Source organism: Aulostomus chinensis, chromosome 22, assembly GCF_037954235.1.
Source record: "Aulostomus chinensis isolate RoL2024-O1b breed Wild chromosome 22, RoL_Achi_v1.0, whole genome shotgun sequence".
Lineage (NCBI taxonomy): Eukaryota > Metazoa > Chordata > Actinopteri > Syngnathiformes > Aulostomidae > Aulostomus > Aulostomus chinensis.
The window spans coordinates 13,117,412-13,139,858 of NC_141341.1; the positions used below are offsets into that span (position 1 = coordinate 13,117,412).

The following is a 22,447-nucleotide window of genomic DNA, read 5'->3' on the forward strand; positions in this document are numbered from 1 at the left end:
ACACACACACACACACACACACACTCAATTTTGTGTCTCTTTTCCTCTAGTGATAAAATGTTCCCTGCGTTTGGTTTTGGAGCTTTAATACCACCTGATTTCAAGGTAGGTCAGTGATGATGTCTCTATATGTATGGGTTTAGCAGCTGGTTTAGATTTTGTAAGCACAGCTTGATCTTGATAACAAGCAAATTCCAAACTTTAAAGAAACAGATCAACTTTTTTGGAGCCAGACAAGAAGAAAGATTCACTTCTGTCCTCTGTTTGTGCATTAGGGAGCTGAAACACACAGACGTTGGCTATGTAGCTTAGCGCAGTCAATGGTAGTGGATGGGGAGTGTTAGCATTGCACCGTCCAGAGTCATCAAATAGATCAGAGGGAGGATATTGATTTGTCCTGAGGAACTCCTCATCCTCTCTTACAAATTTGTTTATGATTAGCAGCAATTTCTCTTCTTGTTATCAATAAACAATTTTTTTGGGCCGACGTTACAATGGGCCTCTTGAAGTGCTGCACCAAATCACTGCGCCTAGTCAAGGAAGTAGTTCTGACTATGCCTGTAATTCTAAAATTAAATCTGGTAATTTCAGAACATGGTTTTGCACAACTTTATCAATGAAGGGAAAAAACTTGGAGAAAAGCATAATTGACGAGTTCTAACCGAGGTAGCACTTCCCACCCACTACCATTCATTGCGCTAAGCTAACTGGCAGTCAGCCAGTCTCTGTGGATCTCTAATTCTTGCGCAGAGTAGAGAAAGGTTCCTGTCTTCTTTTTGACTCCTGGGGAGGATGGAAAATAAGAGCGTTGCTTAAAAAGGTTGCATGTTCCTGTAGAGGGGAACATTACATCATAGCCTCTGCTACTCATTTCAGCTGTGAAAATCGTGGATAAATTGCACTGAGTGTCACAGGACCCCATAAAAAAAACTTGTCACTCTGCCACAATTGGACGGACCCCCTGCTAAATAATTAATTTGTTCAGAAAAGTGCATAAGAGCTACACAATTCAATTATTTATCCACATTCAAGTTAGACGAAGACTGTAGGTCGTTTTGGCCGCACAGCATACAGCGCGATAATGTCGCCGTATAGAAACGGCATGCAGAGAATAACCAGGCCGCTCTGAGCCTAATGAGAACTGTTTGTGCTTATTTGGGGAATGCTTGAATGGGAAGGATGTTCATTCATTTATGTGAAAATATGATGCACGATTGCGTTGAATTGTAATAAATGTGGATTGGCACTTAAAGGCCTCGTCTTCTCTGCCCCCAAATGAAGGTTTCCCATGATTTTGCTGTGAACTTTGATGAAGACAATCCTGAATGTGCTGGTGAGTTACCATAAACAAACACACGCTTACTTGCACAAGCATGTGCCCCCACATACATCAGAGGACTGGAGCTGTCCTGCGGTACCACAGCTGCAGGTGTCTTCACATTTCACATCCCTCTGTCAGGAGCTTATTTCTCCCTCTGTATCCCCACCAGCCCCATTCTCTGCCTTTCTATAGCACGTTAATACACACGCACGCACGTGCACGTGCGCACACACACACACACACACACACTCACACACACACTGAAACACACATGTGTAGCCTGGAGATTTTTCACTGTGCTGAAGGAAGTATTTCAGGCTCTAAGATGCAGAGAAAAACAACACTCATCTGTATGTGTGAAATGGGCTTCTTCTCTCTTCCCTCCACATTGCTGTGACCCAACCGTGAAGGTGTGTGTGTGTGTGTGTGTGTGTGTGTGTGTGTGTGTGTGTGTGTGTGTGTGTGTGTTTGTGTGTGAGTTCATGTGCAGTCTATAATGGAATGCATTTTTTTTCTTTTTAATGCTCAGTCACCTTGGAATGCAATCACAAATTCCTCAGTGCATTGTCATGTACAGTCAGGGAGCAACTGTATGTGTGTTGCAGGAATCCAAGGTGTGGTGGAGGCCTACCAGAACTGCCTTCCTAAAATCCAGCTTTACGGCCCCACCAACATCGCCCCCATCATCCAGAAAGTGGCCTCGTCTGCCTCCGAGGAGATGCACACCAAAGAGGCCATGGTGAGAGAGAAAATGTTTTTGTGCTTGACACAGGGAGACACAAAGAGAAGACAAATGGAGAGAGAACAGCATGAAAAAAAACTGAGAGATGAGAGGCGGTAAAAGATGTGACAAAGTATAGCGCAGAAGAGGCGAGAAGTGATTGATATTAATTTAATTCGAGACATAAATTTGTGAGCATAAATTTCTCTCTGCCTTAATTCCTCCCGCTTCTCTGCAGCTCTCGAGTGACTTAGAATGAGTTTTATTCAAATTAGCGCCTGACAAGTCACCACTTTTCAACTGTAAAATTCATCGAACATGTATCCCTCCCCCCCTTTTTCATCAATCTTGCTTCTCCTCCCTGTTCTTGTCCACACCCCCCCCCTTCCACCTCCAATCCGCCTTTCCACGTCCCACCAGGAGTACTTCATCCTGCTGATCCTCACAGACGGCGTCATCACTGACATGGCAGACACACGGGAGGCTATAGTGCACGCCTCCCACCTACCCATGTCCGTCATTATCGTCGGCGTGGGTAACGCAGACTTCACAGACATGCAGATTTTGGATGGCGACGACGGCATCCTGCGTTCTCCCAAGGGAGAGCCTGTCCTCCGTGACATCGTCCAGTTTGTCCCCTTCAAGGATTTCAAGCATGTGGGTGGCAGCGGGGACAAGGGGTTGTAGAGTTGATAAATGCATTCAAGGCAGAGAATATGACGAAGTCTCCAGAGAGGTCGGGCAATATCGAGACATACACACTCTAACCGTATGCAGCAGAATGAGTTTGTAACATAGTTTTGCACAGGATGCTGTTCCTTCTATTTTTATACCAGGAGAGGCTTCATCTCCTCAGGCAACATAACTATCGCTGATATCAGACTGTTTACTTCAGAGCTTTCTAAGCAGAATAACAACTTTAAAGGGCATAAGAAATGTTCCTCTGTGGACAACCATCCATTTACAGAACAAGACATTTAACAGCAATGCGACAAAGACAACTTTTAATTTGAATACAAAAACCCGATGAAACAATGCTTCTACTTCAGTCTGAACATGCACAATTATGAACTAGAGTCTGTATTTCCTGCAGAAGATGCAATATGAATGAGTGGATGTGAGCTGCTGAAATAAACTGAAAGATGGAGAAAGCAGCATAGTTTTTTTTTTTTAAAGTAGAACAGGCAGAAGGGAGCTCAGTTTAACATGGCAATCAAAGGGGCTTTGGGAGAGCGCTCTCTGTACTCGGAGGCTGTTGAATCAAAAATGGCAAGTCCTTTCACAATGAGGACAACACCAGCTGACAGAAAACACGTTTCTCTACATTTATGAAATTTGTCTATGAAGGTTTGAAACTGTGGGACCGAGAGAAAGTTGTTCGAGGCTTTTTTGTTTGTTTGTAAGGCTGTCTTTCAGCATTTGAGCGATGTCACGTGCTGCGAGCTGAAAAATCTGAAATCATTTTACATCCGTCTTAAAAAAAAAGACGAAAAAAAACCGAACTCAGTATTTTAATGAATACAAATCTGAAAAGTTGTAATCAAAATGTTCGTCATGAACTGAAGAGTTTACAGTATTTAGGCGTTTAGTGATATGAACATATAATTGAACGGTTTCTGGAGCTGAAGGTATGAAGGAGTTTATGAACCCACAGAGGAGTAGTCAGGTTTAGAATCTCAGTAATAATTAATGTCTTTTAATGTGATGGTAATCAAACGGTAGTCCTCCTTTAAATCATCAACATTTTTTTATTGGGACCTATTTTTTTTTAAAGAAAAAAGCAAACCATCTGGACCTAATTCTCAGTAGGCCTTAGGCTATCTTTAAAAAAATTGGAGTGAATTTGTTCATAAAGTATCATCATTTTTGACTCGTTTTGCTTTCATTTCCACACCACTTCCTCCGAATTTGAATAGGTTAATCACCCATTTTGACAGTGTTGTAGAAATTCCAACTTTTTTTGACCCACGTGTCACTGAAAACACAGGTTTACTGCAGATTTAACCCTTAAAAGATGATGGAGAATGCTCTGGAAATTAATTTGGCAACGCAAATAGAATCTGGAGCATCCCACCTGTAGGTCACGACTCAATCTTTGAGAGGACACCGACCCCCAACGGCATTTAAAAAGTTCCACTATCTGTGTGCGTGTGTGTGTGTGTGTGTGCGTGTGTGTGTGTGTGTGTGTGGTTAGAATTGCTGTACTTGGGGAGTAATGAGCGTGAGCATGTGGGTGTAATATGCTTGGTGTCCTCATCAAAACACATCAGCTTTCTGTCAAGTGTGTGTGTGTGTGTGTGTGTTTGTGTGTTTGTTTGTGTGTCCGGTGGCATTGATGTAGCCAGGTTTTGACAGGGTCTGTTTGGCTGGGTCCGTTACGCTGAGTTTGCTTTGTGACAGGTTGAGAAATCAACCAATTACATCCCCAGCAAACAGAACGTGAGGGGCTCAATAAAAGCAGGAGGGAGAAGGAACATGGGACTCAAAAGTACGTCGAGGTGCAGAAAGGAGGCTCCAGGACAAAATATGGAAGGAAAAGTGAGGAAAGAGAAAGTGGAGTGAGTTGGGTGATGTTAGTGCCAGAGAGAGGGGGAGGGGTCAACAGGAGACCCGGGCTACAGACAAAAGGGAGCGAGGGAGTGTGTGACAGAGGTGGAGAGGTGATTTTCTGCTCCGTCGTTTCTTTTCAGAAGGGATTAGCAGGACGGAGCAACTGTGCGACAGGCAGAGTGGGGGGGATAACAGGTAGATAGGAGCAGAGGAGGGAGAACAAGAGAGGGGGTGAAAATCAGAGGAGTGGGGGGGCGGGGGTACACTTTGATGGTGCACTGTCTCTGGGAATTATCAGAGAAGGAGAACGACAGACTGACTTTGAGGAAGTGTGCGTGTGTTTGTGTTTATGTATGTGTTTGTGAGCAGAATACTGCGTGTGTTCATGTCTGCAGAGGAGTTTTTCAATATAACTTCAGATTTATTTATCGGAAAAATCCATCTTTCACACCTTTAAGGGAATAATCTTGGCGAAATTGTCATTTGATAAAATATAAATGTTGAACTCAATCTGCCAGGATGGATAACAAGCCAGTCTTGATATGTTTCCTGAGTCTCTAAAAGGCTTAATTTACCGTTGACATATTTGTTTTATTCATTATTCCTGTATAATATATTCAGACAGATAAAAATATCTCGCTCCCACCTAGACTGTTTAGGATCTCAGCTTTTCTCCATTTTTGCACCGTGCCCCGTCTACCAGCCGTCATAAATTAATTCTAACACCGAATACGATCAAAGAAAGTGTTAATCCCTGAGGTTTTTGTAATTAAGTGGAGGATTCCAGAACTCTCATTTTTGCTGCATTAGGTTCCTGTGAGGAAACGGCATCATTCTCAAGATGATTTGCAAAAAAAAAAAAAAATCATTACTTGGGGTTATTAAAGGCCTTTGTCATGCTGCGAAAATTACAGTAATTTATTTTCCATAATGACGAAATTCATACAGCAAATGAACTCCTGTGTTTGGATTAATTTATAACATTTCATAAGACTTCAGTAAAGATATGGAAAAATGGAAGGGCAAACCTAATAAATAGCCTTATAAGACATAAATAAATGTTTAATTATGCTTAAGTCATGCTTATTCAACACTAACTAGGCATTAACTAACTCTTACTAAAGTAACCTCATCAGCGTAACTTCCGCTCGTATCATATGATAAATCTTTTTTACTTGTAAAGAGGGAAATGTCACTATGTTGAGATCGTGTAGAGGCATTGGAGGACAAAAGGTCGAAGCGTTACTGTCAAATAAGCTTGTCTGATCGGATCAGTCCCACCGGTCCACACCTATGACAGTATCAGGCTCAACACTGACGTCTAGCGTCCTAGAATCACGCATGGTTGGTGGTGCGTATGTCTTAGAGACGTCCTCTCTTTCTCTCTCTCTCTTGTCTGTCTGTGTCTCCAGGCGTCCCCGGCTGCTCTGGCTAAAAGTGTTTTGGCAGAAGTTCCTAACCAGGTGGTGGATTACTACAACGCTAAAGGAATCAAACCCAAGTGTATGTCGGACTATGAGTCCACAAGAACCTTCAGCCCCTGACAATGGACTATAATACACACACTCAAATACATGTGTATCATATATACACACACAAGCATATACACAGAAGTAGACTAGCTCAGAGAATTAGCGCGTCCTGGTGAAATGATTCTGAACTACCCCATTGATGACTATTGCATGTTTGGCCACAATGGCATTAACTGGGAAATTATTACTCTCTAATGTATATCTGACAGATGTTTCTAGAAATAAGAGCGGTCCCCCTGACTCAGCATGCAGACTCAGACCATAGCCAGCCCAAAGAAATGACACTCCTACCTTATTTAGATAACTAGCAAGTACATAGAGCAGAATATGTGTGAATAGCAAGTCCAGGTATGCGACTGCTCAAAATTAGCATTGCAAGTTGTATTTATGGGAATGTTAGCGTCCCCGTTAGTGGTCTGCATAAATGCATGCATAATTCAAATATCCAATCTCCTGTAGCCGCTTGCTAGTTATGAAATAATGTATCTCTGTCATTTGAGTGACATTCAGGGTTGTCTTGGGTGTTTTGAGTTCTTTTCTACGGAGTTGTTTGAGATTTTGGAAAATAAATAACTAAATAATTGTAATAATTTCTTAATAACCTTCTTACATTGTAAAGAAATTTGGAAGGATAGCTAAGCGTGTGAAGTAGACACTCATCTGTGCGCTGAAAACTGTCTTTTCCTGTATTCTGCATGTTAATTACAATAAAGACACTTTGTTTTTCTCATTCGGTGTGAACTGCTTTGTCTACTTACAGCACATTAAACGTATCTTACCGTTGTTCCTTAGGCCATTTCGAATTTTGGTGCACCAAATAATGAGAGGGATACTTTTTTTTTTTGAACATGATAAAGATTAGAATTGCTATGAGTCAGAGTGATCAACTTAGGCTGCAAGAAATGCAGCTCAATAAGAGACAAAAACAAATTTGTGGAAGTGAACAGAATTTGAATCTTGAAATGACAAAAGCACTGAGCAGGTGGCAGCCTGTGTGATTTATTTGTCTGAGCACTATGAGCCGTGCGTGTCTAAACACCAAAGATTATGTAGTGTATTTGTGTTTGCAGACACTGAGGTAATATCTCATTGCCTTCTGTCTCTCACAAAACCACACACACACACACCTTGAAGACACAAATAACAGGAGTCCACTGACATTTACGTCCACAGTATATCTCTTTCACACTCTCTCCCACATGGGAATAAATTATTTCACAGATCTAAAAAGTAAGTGGAGAGTATATGCGTCCTCTGATTTTCGGATGCGCGCATTAATATCTTCTTCCATTTCAGTGACTAAGAGGGCCAGAAGATTTTTTTACTGATGGGATTGTGAGATCAGAGTTCCCCAAAATGTTTCCTTTCAAAACACAAAATAAATGGAGCCGGTGAGCCAAAAGTAAACTTTTGTCTGTGCATCTCTGTCCATTCCTGTTCACACCAAAATTGACATACTGAACAGTATCCCTCTGCTCCTTGATTAAATTAATAAATAATTCTTTATTAGGGAACCTACATACTTAAAGAGCATTTTCCTTTAAAAGAAAGAAAACTGCAACAGGGATTTATTTATTGATTTTTTTTTTAAATGGCAGGCCAAATTTGGCCACTGAGCTCAACTTTGGTCCACTTTAGTGTAGATGATAGGGGGAAAGGCAATTAAAAAACAACAACAACTTTAAACTCCAGCATTAAAGGTGCCACATCTAGTGATTTTTTTTGAATAATCAAATAATAAATAAAAGTCATTCAGGAACTCTCTCAAAATGAAGGGAGTGCGTACATCTCCTTGAGAAAACTCCACCTTCTGATGAAGGGCATGTCAAGTGTCAAAAGTTCCGCAATATTTACTCGTGGTTCTATTGTCTTGTGTATCAAGGAAGATTAAGTGATGTACATGTGATGTTTCGTTGGGGATTTTTTTCACCAAGTTTTTTCTTTTTTTTTTGTCCTCACAACTGTTGATTTTACGGAACCTTTGTAGAGACTCCTGTGCGGCAGTCCTATTTTTGCTACGTACCGGAAGTGCTCAGAGTGACATTAACAGGACGAAAGGGGAGGTACAACTGAGGCAATACAGCTAGACCCTGTGTCCTCCCAACCGTCTTGCGGTTTTTGTTTTGTATATCTACATAAAGTATCTACGTAGTGTAACCTGCATGATAATGGCGACGTGGAGCTGTCGGTATCTCCTCCAACGGGGAGCTCGAGTGCTTTCTCTCCGAGCAGCAGCAGAAAGGTAGCTAATGCTAACATCCTGGCTAGTCGGGTTAAGTGAGCTCAAATTGACAACGTGGGATTCGTCCAGGGTTTTGTTTTAGAAAAGCGGCTATGCAAGATTTCAGTTTCATACAGTTAATGTCCTGTTGGCTTTACTCCACATTTTTAACCGGATCCGAATGTTAAGTCTCTGTTGTCCTAAAAAAAAAAAAGGTTAAGTTGTTTCTGTTGACGTCACAGGTTAGCAGCATATATTTTGATATATATTTTATGATATTTCAAAGTTACAGATAATATCTAAATCAGAGAATATTGAGTGGTCCATTACATTATTTTATGAACAATTTAAATATGAGACTGAGAAATATAAGAGAAGATAGACCTTTAATCGTCCCACGGTGGGGAAATTTACTATATATATAGTTTAGATGTAATTGCATAAATCTCATATTTTAGATGTTAGTAAGCTAATGTTAATTAGTGACAGTTGCAGAGCATTATATCTAATTCGGTCTCACTGTTACACATGAGGGCTGCTTTTGACACTGGTGCTTCTGGTTCAATACATTTCAACAAGACAGAAGAACCTTAGGGTTTAATTCAGTCTTGTCCTAAATTGGACTTAGATAAATTGTGAAGCATAAGCCATTAGATTTTTGAAACTGTCTGAGTGGGAACCTGCTTGTTACTCACGGGCAACTACACTGTACTGAAGTAGACTGATGTTGAATCTGGTCAGTTTAGAAACTTGAACCCACAAAGTCCACAAATATGTGAAGCAACAAAGTTTATTTTAGTGCATGTAGATTATCCTGGAAGGAAATGATACATTCATTCGTGGCCACCCATCCATCCATTTTCATTTCCATCATTTTACACACACACACTCACACACAAATACATGTGTGGTTTCACTTTGCCAGGGAGCAATTCGAGAATGATTAGGAATTTTCTTGTAGAAGGATAAAAATGTCATCAGTTCACTGATTCCTGATTTTCCCATGTTGGGATTTGCGTCTTTCATCGAGCCGCAACATCGAATGTAGAATTTAGAAAATCATCACTTCTTTTGAAAACTAGCAAAAAAAAAAAGTCAAATACCTGCTGGTTCTAGACTCTTTATATATTTTGGTCATTAATGAAAACAATGAAGATGTGACAGAAGCAATTTGAACAAATCAGTCTCTGGAAAATTGTGATATACCTTTTTACCAACAAAACGATTTATAAATTATTCCTGAAAATTACTGTCGATTCTCTTTCGTGTGGTTGTTAATTGGATATGTGTGTATGAGAGTTAGCTGGATGAGTCAAACCATATTGTCATGTCGTGCTCTGGGAGCTCATTAAACTGCAACTTGAGGTGTTCTCTCTCTTTCAGCCCCCAGCAGGCAGTATTTTGTGTTCGGACGGTAAAGACCATAACATGGTTTGACGAACACCTCACAAAAGAGAACCAGGAGTACATGCGAGAGAGCATGGCAGAGGAATTCAGACAGCAGACGGCTGCAAAGCTCAACCCACTCATCGACGAACCCTGGCAGCGACATCAGTGGACAGAGGGTGGGTGTCATGATTAGAGAGAGAGCTGTTTATATCTGGAGAGTCCTCTTCATGTTGGCTCTGACTGGCTTTTAACCCGTCTTCTTCTTAGGTAGCAGAAGAGTTGGGTTAATAGCTGTGAAGTTGGGCATGAGCCCTCTCTGGACAAAGTCGGGAGAAAGACATGTAGTCACTATGTTGCAGGTAAAACAAAGACACACACACACACTTTTCGTGTAATATTTAAGGATAACATCACAACTGCCACAGGTCCACTTCTATGCGTGTAACTGATCAACAACCAAAATTTACCCCAATATAAACTCCTGCAAAACTTCTCACAAAAGGCTTTTCAATGGAATGTGATGCGTCCTTCCTTAAATCGACACTGGATTCAAAGAAGGATATAGAAGATGTGGTTTATGCCTGGTAATTTGCTTGAGACTTCCTAAACCTTTTTATGACAGTTTTGCTGTAGCTTGTAGTTGATGGCGCCATTAGCATCATGCTAAATATACACAGCTGACTGTTTCAGAGTCAGAAAGAAAGGATGCAAGAATGGGGGGAAAAAAAGGTCTTTGTGAGCTCAGGGCACCTATTTGTGAGTTTTTGAAAGACAAAATATACTTGTGGGTGTAGTATCGGTTTAACTGTGATGATTAGCGAGGCCAAAAGTCATTAACTGAAAGAAAACACATTGAAGTTTATCCAAAACTCAAGCACCCTTTCCTAGATGTATCGTTGGAAAGACAGTAAAGCACGACCTCTCTGATATGCTTGTACTATCACAGAATTGTTTGTTCATTGTGATGCACTGAATGTACAAACAATAAAGATTAGACAGGCTGCTTTAATACAGTAATAGTCAGTTTTTTCACCTATGCAGTAACATCTCTGCAACAAAATAAAAACTGTAATTATAAACTTGGTGGCTCAGAGTAAACTCCAGATAAAACACATCTCAACTTTTAACTTAAAGAACGTATTTTTGAGATGGGGGTGGGGGGTGGCAATTGTTTTCCTGTTGTAGTGTCATTTCTATGCACTGACCCTCATTTGAAGACACATTTTTTTTTAAATGAATTAATTTTCTTTTTTGATTTAGAAGTACAACATTTAGGAACCTTCCTAAACTAAAAGGAGTATTAGACTGCTATTCTGTTGAGTCCCCACAGCTCAGGGTTCATGCCAGGCTAGCTCTACCACGCTTTCTGGAATGGAATTTCCCCCAGGAGTGGGAGACTGACAGAGACTGAGGCAAATAAACTGGATTATTCTGTGTGTGTGTGTGTGTGTGTGTGTGTGTGTGTTTGGAGGGTTAGTGAAAAACCTTTCAGATTCAGCTGCATGCATGAGGTGATCTTTAAAACGCTCCATTGTTTATGCCACGTATGTTCATTACGAAGTGCAAACACAAAATATAATCTCCATTTCATTCAGTTCACATTTTCAGTCTCATTGACGAATCTGTCAGTAACCATGTGTGCGTGGTCACTACTCTTATTTGTAATGACGCGTTGCAGAGGCAAGGACAACAAGTTCTCTTGGCAGAGACACTGTTGTCACTGTTAACAGTCTGAGAATCTTTTTCATCAACTTGAAGGCCATTCACATCCTCACCTGATGATTCATTTTTGTCACACTGAGTAATTCTTCCCTTTTCCACAATGACAGCAGTGTGTGATTACAAAAGTATCATTTTTAAACTCAGCTGGTCATCTGTCAGTTGGGTGAATGCAAATGTCAATTCATCTTATTGTATTTGGACTGATTATGTAAACAGATTTTCCGTAGTTTTGGTTTATGTTGTAGCTCAGGAGACGGATGCTGCTTGTGCTTATTAAGAATTGTTTGTGTTGCTGTATTTCAGGTTCAGGACTGCCATGTTATAAAACACCTGACCAAAGAAGAAAATAATGGACGCAGTGACGCTCTTCTTGTAGGAGGGAAAAATGCATCGCCATTCCATGTAAGTATTTTTCCCTCCCTTTGACGTATTCAGTGTGTTTCCCATTCACACTAACAAACACACACACACAAACACACACATACACATCTCATTTGTACCGACTTTACCTTTTTTTTTTTTTTAATGTCCGTTTCAAATGATGAAACCATCACTGCCCTCATACTTTGGTACAGATTTTGTGCAACTTACCCACTAGAGGGCAGTTCAGAGTCAAAGGTTTCTGACCACAACAAACATTTTGATGAAAAGGCTATAGAAGCATAGAGTGGTGGGTGGTTGTCTGACCCTGTGACCAGGCAAGGCAACGTCATAATTCTTTTTATAGAGTTCACACTGAAGGCTCCATCCATATCTTATGTTGAGCATAAATAACCTTTAATGGAACACATCAATTTGTTGGGAAATCTTCTTATTTCCCATCGTCCCCCAGAGTCAGACAAGATGACCCCTCCCTCCTCTGTGAGCTGAGACCCACAGACATCAGCTACGTAGCGTAGCACAATGAATGGTAGTGGCTGGGAATGGTTAGCATACCTCTGTCTCAAGTCCTCAAATACACTTTTGTCCAAAACAATCTAGGTATACATTGTTGGAACTACAGTTGTACGTAACATTTATTTTAAATAACAATTTAAAATTGCCAAACTATGTAACATTAGACAGACAAAAAGTTGGAACTAATTTCCTGACTGGGCGCAGTGATTCGATGCAGCACCTCAAAGCTTCTGCCGAAACACCTCAAAACATTTGTTGAGGACTAGAAGAGTGACTATTGCTAATCATGGCTGAGGAAGATAATCTGGATGAACCAAGACCCTGCACATTCTCAATTTGATGATTTTATTTTTTGACTGTGGTATGCTAACACTTCCACCCACTACCATTCCTTGTGCTAAGCTAACTAGCCGTTGGCTGGTCTCCGAGGGTCTCAGCTCCCTAATGCAGCACAGGCGAGAGAAGGATGTCTGACTCTGGAAAGGATGAACAAGAGGTATATTTTTCCCAAAAGTTGGAGTGTGAATCTGCAGGGGGCCAACCCGCTCATCACGAGCAGTTCTACGTCTTGCTCAAGTGCACTTCATCAAGGTCTCTGAAGGAGCCAGAAATCAAAGCACTGACCTGCCCGTTTCCAGACGTGACACTGCTGAGCCGTGGTGTCGTGAGTTACACATCAGACAGTGTGTGTCACACTTTTGATTTAACAGCCTCATCAAAACATTGCTCAGCCATATTGTACACACACGTGACACACATATTTGCTCATTTTAGTCTCATAATCGCGCTGGAATCCAATCAGCTTGACAGCTTCATGGAAACCTAACTGAATTTTGTCTTCCCCATTTAGCTCTGAGCTCATATTAGGCCTCTCGCGTCGAAGTCCATAATCAGGAAATTATACTCAGCAGCTAACCTTGAGTGGGTGTTTTTCATCTCAGCTGTCTAAACAATGGGGGCTCTTTATATTTCACAGCTGCGTTGTTCTGCCAACAATGGCAAACCCTGTCCATCTGGAAAATGTCTTTCATACTTGTAATAAATTCAGAAGTCCCATCGTTGCTTCCCACAGCTTAGAGCGGAAAAGGTGTGTAGTTTTTATAGGCGACTCATGACTTGACAACACAGTTATGGTAAGAATGATGCTTCTTGTCTTTATGAGATGGAATTTCAAATGGAAACAAAAGGAGAAAATGGATGAAGGGGCCATTTCTTCATCGGGTCTTGATAGATGGGTTGGAGTTGTCGAATGTGAAGTGTTGAATCCCCTCTCACGCAGCCCCATCACGCTTCAGCCAGAGGCTGAGTGAGAAGCTTTGGCAGGCTGATTTTCAGTCAACAGAAGGGGGGAGAGAGAGAGAGAGAGAGAGAGTTTGGAGTGACTGGAGGGGCTGTGATGAGAGCAAGCCGAGCAAAAGCAAATGTCAGAGGCACTGCCAAGCGTGCATGCGTACGCCTGTGTGTTTGTGTGTGTGTGTGTGTGTGTTTGGCTCCTGTACCATCATCACCATCATCACAGACCCTCAGTCAGTACTAAAATGCCAAAGTCTGACTGCTGCTCACTGTTGGTTCATCTTCTTCTCTTTTTCTCCTCTCATCCATCTTTTTTTCTCTTCCTGTCTATCCATCACTGTGATTGCCAGAAGTCTGAAAGTGAAATGGAGCTCTTCAGGAATGCGGGGGTGCCTTCAAAACAGAAACTCAGCATCTTTAATGTTTCAGACAATGCGCTCATCAAGCCAGGTATACAAACACACACACACACGCATACGCATGCACGCGTGCACATGAGCATACAGTTGAAGCAGTATCACTGTGCTTGTCTGAGCAGAGCGCTTCTCTAAGCATTGTGATGTTATCTTGTTGTTGTTGTTGCCAGGCACTCCTCTGTATGCAGCACACTTCCGTCCAGGCCAATATGTGGACGTCACAGCCGTATCGTAAGCTCCACTCTGCCAGTGGTCCCTCTTTGTCCCTCTGTCGCTTGATAGGTTCCTGTCTGAGCTCCAGCGTCACGCTCTCAAGATAGATATTTTTGACATTAAGACGCCCTTTATATATGTTAATATTCAAGACATCAAGTAGCATGCACAAAATATCTGTTTTTGTGTGTGTGTGTGTGTGTGTGTGTGTGTGTGTGTGTGTGTAGCATTGGAAAGGGTTTTCAAGGTGTAATGAAACGATGGGGGTTCAGTGGTCAACCGGCCAGTCATGGACAAACCAAAACACATCGCAGACCAGGAGCTTCTGGGGCCGGGGTGAGACGCGCACGTGCACACACACACACACACACACACACACACACACACACACATACTTAAGTGCAATGCAGATCCATGCCATGTGTGAACAGTTGGGCCCCTCTAATCCATTAATATGAGCATGTGTGTCTGTGATCATCTGTGTCTAGGAGGCAGCCAGAGTGACGAAAGGCAAGAAGATGCCCGGCCAAATGGGCAACAAGTACATCACAGTTCATGGACTTAAGGTATACACCCACACACACACACACACACACATTCAAAGACTCACTCACAGGCGTGGGTTTGAACTTGTGTATCCTTGACTGCAATTTCAGTTTAATATTGTCTCATCTACCTTCTCTCTCTCTCTTTCTTTCTTTCTATCTTTCTGTCTCCCTCCCTCCGTCCAGATTTGGAGGGTGAATACCAAGCATAATGTGCTGTATGTGAATGGCTCCACCCCCGGCCACAGGAATTGCCTACTGAAGGTAAAAATATTCTCTCTATCACACACACACACACACACACACACACACACAGTCAAGCGAATGATGTCGAAGGTCAATCCCAGCATGTTTCGATGGGTGACCTTGGACCTGTGAAGGGCCGTCACACCTGCAAGACAGTGTGATCTATCTTCGTTGACACTGTGCTGGGTCAGCATTGTGTGTGTGTGTATGTGTGTGTACGAGGGAGGGAACAAGAGCACGTACTTTAATGTTGTTAGTAATATCCACAGCATCCATCCTTATTCTCAGCGTGTTGTGCTCGTCTCGTGTGTGCTTCCAGTCTATTATTTGTTTTGCAGACAAGCAATAATGAATACAAATGTGTGGTGCATTTCACTGAGCTCAGTTCTTTGATACACACACACACACACACACCTGGATTCACACCCATTTGCATGCTGGGTAGTAATGTTTGTATCCTAGAGTTTTGTTTTAATGATTCTGAAGGGCTCTAATGTCTCAAAGCTGTATTGCATGTCAGACTGCTCATTTACATGATTGATTAATGTGTTGATTTCTTAAACACATGCACAACTTGTCAAAATGTTGGCTAGGGAACCCGTTTATAATGGCAGCTGTCGAAAGAAAACCAATATTTAGCTGCAGCCTATTGATCACATATCAGAGGAGGAAGTAGCACGTTCTGTTGCAGTAGCTGTATTCTGTTCGACCTTTAAGAAACAGAATATTCCTGATTCGTGGTGATATATTCTCAACATAAATAAGCAATTGGTGGTGTCAAGAAATACGTGTTGGACTAATAACTGGAAAGCAAACCCGTGAGGAACCCTCATTTACTACTCAGCAGCAACGCCGTCTTCTGGTCCACTGCTAACATGAGCTGATGTTTTCTAGAGATCTTTGCGATCCAGAAACTGGAAAAACACACACAAACACGAATGAAGGTGAAACTACTTTGCTAAGTTCAAACATCACATGCATTTTTAAGCTCGTAGCACTGTGTCAGCATGCCAGCTGATGCCCAGGTAATAATGTACTGGACGAACGACAGATAAACACTCCATGGAAGAGAAATTGTTCCGTAGAGTTTATCCTGGCTGGGTAAGAGCACCGTGGAGAACAGCTCAGGTTTTTCTGTGGGTGCGGGTGTTTGTAACTCATCAAAAGTCTTAGAGTTTAATCCACTATGGGAAGTGTGTTTCCCTCACAAATCTGTTCAGTTCAATGCAGTTTCACAAAGATAAAACAAAGACGACTCCCTCATCTGATCCCCGTGAAACAACCCAAATATGCAAACAAAGCAACACAACAGAAACCACTGCTAATCAGAGCAATATTTATAGAGGCCGGGCATTGCTCTGGATGTGGAGTGTGCTGAGTGATGTTTGTGTGTCTGTTTATGTTACATTAACACACATTCTTACCCTCACACACAACTTTTATCCCTGCATTTTTTTATGTAACCAAGAACAAGTCCCCCCCCCCTCCCTTTCTCTCTCAGGAGCACATACTTTATCATTTTAAAATATCAATATATTCACATGCGTGTGTGTGTTCGTTCCAGGTGATAGATACCAAGCTACCGACGAGGCGCTCCACTGTCCTCAACCCTCCTTTCCCCACATACTTCACAGAGGAGGAGGGCGACCTTGATGAGGACCTCTACGATGACAACATGTTCGCTCCCACTGACGATTCATTAACTTTCACCTGACCATACACACACACACACACACACACACACACACACACACACCTGCACAGAATTAAACCTGCAAGCTTGAGCTTGATCCTGTAATAAAGAGTTATCCTTTCAAAAGATTTGAGCCATACTTCTATTGTAATGGTGTGTGTGTGTGCGTGCGCGTATGTGTGATAACAGCAGCACCAAGCTTGTCTGTTTGATCCAAACAGTTATTAGTCTCTTCCCCTGAAACCATGGTAACTGTAGGAGTGATGATGTCACTATAGGATCCCCAAGCTGAGAGAGGGAGTGGGGGAGAAAAAAAAGAATGAAACAAAACAAGAGGCAGATATGGTGGAAAAATGTGCAATATCTATGCAGGATGCAGCACGGGGGGGGGGGGGGGGGGGGTTGCGCTCTCGGAGAATGAAAGTGATTGGAATAACAAGGTGGAAATGAATTAGGTGTACACCACAGGAGCAAATAAAGTATTAAGAGGAATAAAGGGGAGAAAGATGAGCTGGAGAAGGTGTGTGTGTGTGTGTGGGGGGGTTAATAAGAGGGAGAAGAGGTGATGGCAGCTGACAAAAGGTTGACATTTGTGCATAAGAGGATAAATGAGGACATTAATGTTGCAGCAGGAACTGCTGGGCACTTACGTCTGTGTGTGTGTGTGTTTTGGTTCAACAGTGTTAAAATGAAATAAGATCAAGGTTGGGGGTCTGACATATCCCCTCCTGGCTGGGCCGACCCCCCCCCCCCCTCAAATGGCGACCTCCGAAGTGTTACGACTGCGTTCAGAGTGAGGCCTGCTTCTCAACACCTGTTTTGTAATTGACAGCAGTGCTTTAGTGTGACGGGAGGCAGTGACTCCTCACAGGATGACACCCAAAACAGTCTTTCTCCTCCTGTGAACCGACACACTGAGAGAAATGTGTAGCAAACAGTAGTCGACAGTCACTAACATTAAAAAAAAAAAAAATCCATGCAAAGTGATGATGCACTTGGTGGCAAATAATGTCCCTCTTCACACAACATGCCACAGCTTGTAGGTCCATAAGGCAGCAGCAGCCTCTTTGAAATGGTAATGATATCGTTTGAAAGTCCTGGTCTGTGGAGCCTGCACATCACCAGACTTGTGGGGGTGGACTCGGGTGTGTGTGTGTGTGAGCGGAGGGGTGGTAGCTGTCTGTAAAAGCAGCAGAGCAGAAAGAGGAGGTGATGAACCCCAGCCTAGTTGGACTTCTAATGCACACACACAGTAATTTAGTAGCAGGGTTGACACGACCGTTTACTGCAACGTAATCATGAGCGAAAATGGATAAACAAATGTACTTTGCTAACAGCTGTTAGGATGGAGTCACTGGTTTCACACCAATATCAAGTTGTGCCTCTCAGATTTACCAGCATGATGCTGACCTGAATGTAAAGGACCCAGAAAACCTCTTTCTGTTGATAACGTTAAGATGTGCACCAATGGAGTGGTGCAGGAATGAGTCCTGAAAGCCTAAAAAAATTCATTAACATCGTTGAACGTCTTGTTTCATCTCACAGTCACTGCTTTTTTGGAATGAGTTTTTGGAGAAAAAAAAATGACAGAAAGAAAGTCTGTGGCGAAAGCAAGACTTCACCAAAGAGAACGTCTATTTTGACTTTCATATGCTTAGGAATAGTTGTTTTTCACAGTTGCATCTCCTGTTTGTGTCTCTGGAATGCAGAAAGTGTCAGCCGTGTATATTTAACTTGAAGCTAGCGGTTAACATGCTTAACAAAAGGTGTAAGTCTAAGACGTTTGTTTACCACAGAGTTTATTTTGGGCAAAAGTCTTATTTTCAGTTTAAAGAGTCCTCTGGTGCCCTGTTAGCATGTCGTTCGAGTGAGAATTTCTTACTCTGACTGGAACTGGGTGCTCACAGTCCTGACTTTCACAACCATCTGCAAGAGCTGCATCTCGCTGCTGTGAACTGAGATTTTGCTTTGATTTCATTACAATGAACAGATTGAAATGATGCCAAAATAGATAAACTGTGACACGATTTACTACCACATAAAAACCTTTAAAATGCAGGTTTTCTGAATGAAGTCTGGCAGATGGGTCCAGTTTATCTCCTCCGCCATGACCCAGCTCTCGTTCCTCACGGGTGAATCCTCACTGCGTGTCCTCATGAATTCTGTGGCGGTGTCTGCCACTGCTGGCACCATGACGACCGGCTGGTGTGCTAATGATAACAACTCTTAAATTTAGGTGGTTAAAATATTGCATTCAATATCTGCCAAAGGCTCTCTCTTACGAATACACACTTGGAGTTCTCAAGGATTCCTGACGTGACCCCAGCAGACTTCGTGACAGCTGATAACTTGTCATGCGAGCCTTTGTTGCAGAAGTTCACTCTCGTTTCCCTCTCTGGAGCTGCCGGATCCCTAAATACATTTGCATTTGTTAATTGAACAGCTGGCTACATTTGGACCGAATCTAAATGTTTGAGGGGAAATTACTTGGAGTGTGGACTGAAGGTCAGCCTGCGATTCTGACCCTGGTGTGACATGATGGATCTACTGCCCTGCTTTTGCTGGCTCGACACACAAGCGATCTGATTTCCATTAGTAAAGAGAACCTACACAAACAATCACACACACACACACACACACACACACACACACACACACACACACACACATTATTTTAATGTCTCCTTAGCAAGCAAAGATCCTTCAAAGACTGGTCAGCACTTACGCTGCTACTTCCTTGCAGAGTTTACATAAAAGTATTGCACTGATTCAACAAACACACACAAACACATCTTTGTGTGTGTATCTCTCTGTGTGTGCCTTGCGATATGAATTATTGAGTGTGTTATTTGAGGGACAGCTGGCTCTTGAGCACATTAACTCCCTCAGTCAGTCAGTCAGCCAGTCGCAGGTCGGCTGCGACAAGAGCGAGGGGCTGAACAGGGAAGAGCCTGTTAATGTAATTTCACAGGCACTCGTACCAGTCGGCAGTGATATAACATGTTTATATAAGCTCTCCAGACTATTGACATGAGGAGTTAAATGAATTAATCATTCCAGCAGAAAGAGAACATGATTTTTATTTCTGAATATAATCACAGTCTGGATGGCATTTGAAGTTTTTAACACAGTCACTAGTGAATTATTCCTCTGACTCAAGCTCTCGCGCCGCATCATACATTACATAATATTTTCTTTCTGTTCCTTTTATGACAAAAAAACTGCATCAGCGACTAAAATCCTTTTTTTCTTGAAGAATTTTCCTGACTATAAATATCATACTGTTTATAGTCATTAAAGCCAACATTTACAGAGCTAAAAGAGAAAAAGATGCCCTCTGGTGATTTCAGGTTCAACTGTCACCTAGTATCCCTTTAAGCCTCTCTACCGGTGGTCCTGCTGTGCAGAGCCGCTCCCAATTGTACACACCTGCGTCTCATGAGTGTGTGTGTGTGTGTGTGTGTGTGTGTGATGCCTCCTGCCCACGCTGATAAATTTGGGTTCCTTCCTTCCAGCACCACTGGGGGAAAGCAGGGTGTAGTCTTTGGGTTCCCACCTTCCTCTCCACAGGTGCTTCGATGCTGCCCTCAGATATTTGCACATGCACGTGCGTGTGCGTGTGTGTGACCTTAAAAAAAAATCATCCCTTTTTTGTCATCTTTAATTGTGTCCTTCTGTCTCCCTCACACACACACACACACACACACACACACACACACACACACACACACACACACACACACACACCGTCGCGGTCTTTTTTCCACCCACCAAGGATGTACTGTATGAGATATCGCCATGGTAACACAGTTAGTAGCACTTAGTTACTGTGCACCTCCTCACCTGGTCTTATTGAAGAATAAGTTGTGTCATTGGAGTTCTCAGTGCTCTGTTCAAGGTCTGCCACTGTGTGGAGGCTTGTGTGAGTGTAAAGAGGACACTAGTTGTGTTTAGCTGTTCATACATCGAGTAAAGTGGTTCATTACCCCAGTGTCAGTGTGCGCTATAAATTGGAGCAGTACTTTATGTGCATAAGTGTGTGTTTGTGTGTGTGTGTGTGTGGGGGGGGGGGGGGATAAATGAGCTGTGTTGTGACTGCGAGCTAAATGTCAGCGGTTTTCAGCCGGAAACCTTCACCACAAGAATGTGACCGCGGGATATCGAGTAAATCAATATGGAAACTGAGGGAGGAGGTGTGTGTGTGTGTGTGTGTGTGTGTGTGTGTGTGTGTGTGTGGGATGATACCGCAGCTGAAAAACTAAAATGACAGCAAGAGAAGCTGAAGGAGAAGAGAGGGCGACAAAGGGAAGAGGAGACAAAAGGAAGAAATCACTTCCTGGGTGACCTTTGACTCTCAAGGATAAGCTGTGACATCACAATCTGGCTGTGTGTGTGTGTGTGTGTGTGGGGGGGGGGGGGGCAAGAACCTAAAATTATTTTTAGTATGTGTGCGCATATTTAGATGGAGCATGTTAAAACCTCAAAATTTCAACAAGTCCACTCTCACATTGGAGTATTTCAATGTATGTATTTTTCATGGCTGAGCAGACCGCGCCCAGGAGACCCCCATTACTTTGGGAGATTCATTTATTCATGGTTCAGACCTTTTTTTTTGTGGGATTCACTGATGGTACAGCTATGCGATATATGATATAAATATATATACATATTTTACCTGTTTAATACAAAAATGTACAACATATGAAGGCATAGGGAGTTGTTTTGACTGATTTCTCCTCTCTTCAAGGGTCTTTGTTGTTCAGAGGAATAAAAAACACCATTTGAACAAGTCGAGATGAATGAAACCAAAAGTTTGTTCAATGTTTTTGTTGTTTGTATTTTTTTGAATATTGTAATTTTTACAGTGACCATTTGCCGGATTCGGTCCACATAGCCTTCGATTTGTCGGTGTAATATATCTTCTGGATAGTGCCACCCGGCGAGGTGACAAAAAAAGGACTAAACTATTGGATGTCCTCCTTTTTTTGGTGCTTTTTTCAGCTTTATTATGCTTTGATAAAGGCCTCGTCTTTCTTGAGTGTTTTCCTTTTCCCACTAATTCAGCATCTACGGCACCTTGAGTTCAGCCGGAGTTCACCACCAGATAAGCATCAGCGCCGGCTTCTTCTCTTTGTCATATTCTGGAAAAAAAAACAACCAAAACAACAACATTCTGAAGGGTTTAAACCACTCAGTGATTAAATGTAAAAGTAATTTCGGTGAAGTGATTCGTTAAACTGGGGATTCTCAAAGAAAAACAAAAACACTGCATACAGAGGCGCTCACAAAGTGGTGATATTTTTCACTCCTCAATAGAAAGTCTGACTCAGAAAAGCGCACAAAAACGACAGCACAAAGAGGGAGAGGGGAAGGACATCGAGCAGGGGGTCTCAGAGCATTGTGGAGAATCTTAAAAGATTCTGAGATCTTGAAACACAAACACGAAGACATTCTAGAGTTTAGGTTAGGAGAGGGATTAATGAGTGTGTGTGTGTGTGTGTGTGTGTGTGTGTGTGTGTGTGTGTGTGTGTGTGTGCATCTGCATGCATGCATGTGTGTGTTCACAAGCAAAATTACATCTGTCTTGGGTCAGCAGAAATATGCAAACTGCTTTACTTAAAGAGACAGTAAGGAAGCTGCCAAAAGTCACAAGCACACATGCATACACACACGCATGGATGCACGCAC

General features: G+C 42.2%; 2 protein-coding genes across 2 annotated transcripts in view; both read left to right on the forward strand.

The window, feature by feature from the left end:
• Positions 1-6,848, forward strand: part of cpne4b (copine IVb) — a 28,191-nt gene extending 21,343 nt beyond the window's left edge. The window contains exons 12-16 of the mRNA XM_086192590.1: positions 51-105; positions 1,282-1,333; positions 1,927-2,060; positions 2,463-2,699; positions 6,005-6,848. Of these exons, the coding sequence (XP_086048716.1) occupies positions 51-105; positions 1,282-1,333; positions 1,927-2,060; positions 2,463-2,699; positions 6,005-6,136 (610 nt within the window). The 3' untranslated portion in view covers positions 6,137-6,848. The remainder of the gene's footprint in view (positions 1-50; positions 106-1,281; positions 1,334-1,926; positions 2,061-2,462; positions 2,700-6,004) is intronic.
• Positions 6,849-8,131: 1,283 nt separating this feature from the next.
• Positions 8,132-16,951, forward strand: mrpl3 (mitochondrial ribosomal protein L3). Its single transcript, XM_086194117.1, has 10 exons — positions 8,132-8,366; positions 9,729-9,910; positions 10,002-10,093; positions 11,760-11,858; positions 13,997-14,096; positions 14,233-14,293; positions 14,503-14,611; positions 14,764-14,841; positions 15,007-15,084; positions 16,631-16,951. Exons 1-10 carry the CDS (start codon positions 8,287-8,289, stop codon positions 16,778-16,780), a joined length of 1,029 nt encoding a protein of 342 aa, XP_086050243.1. The 5' UTR covers positions 8,132-8,286; the 3' UTR covers positions 16,781-16,951.
• Positions 16,952-22,447: the final 5,496 nt, after the last annotated feature.

What these genes read in the sequence shown, in the direction of transcription:
- mrpl3 (XM_086194117.1), top strand. Translation starts at nt 8,287, where the DNA reads ATGATAATGGCGACGTGGAGCTGTCGGTATCTCCTCCAACGGGGAGCT. An exon ending in ATGTAGTCACTATGTTGCAG is followed by an intron (nt 10,094 to 11,759) that starts GTAAAACAAAGA and finishes GCTGTATTTCAG; the next exon opens with GTTCAGGACTGCCATGTTAT. An exon ending in CAATGCGCTCATCAAGCCAG is followed by an intron (nt 14,097 to 14,232) that starts GTATACAAACAC and finishes TGTTGTTGCCAG; the next exon opens with GCACTCCTCTGTATGCAGCA.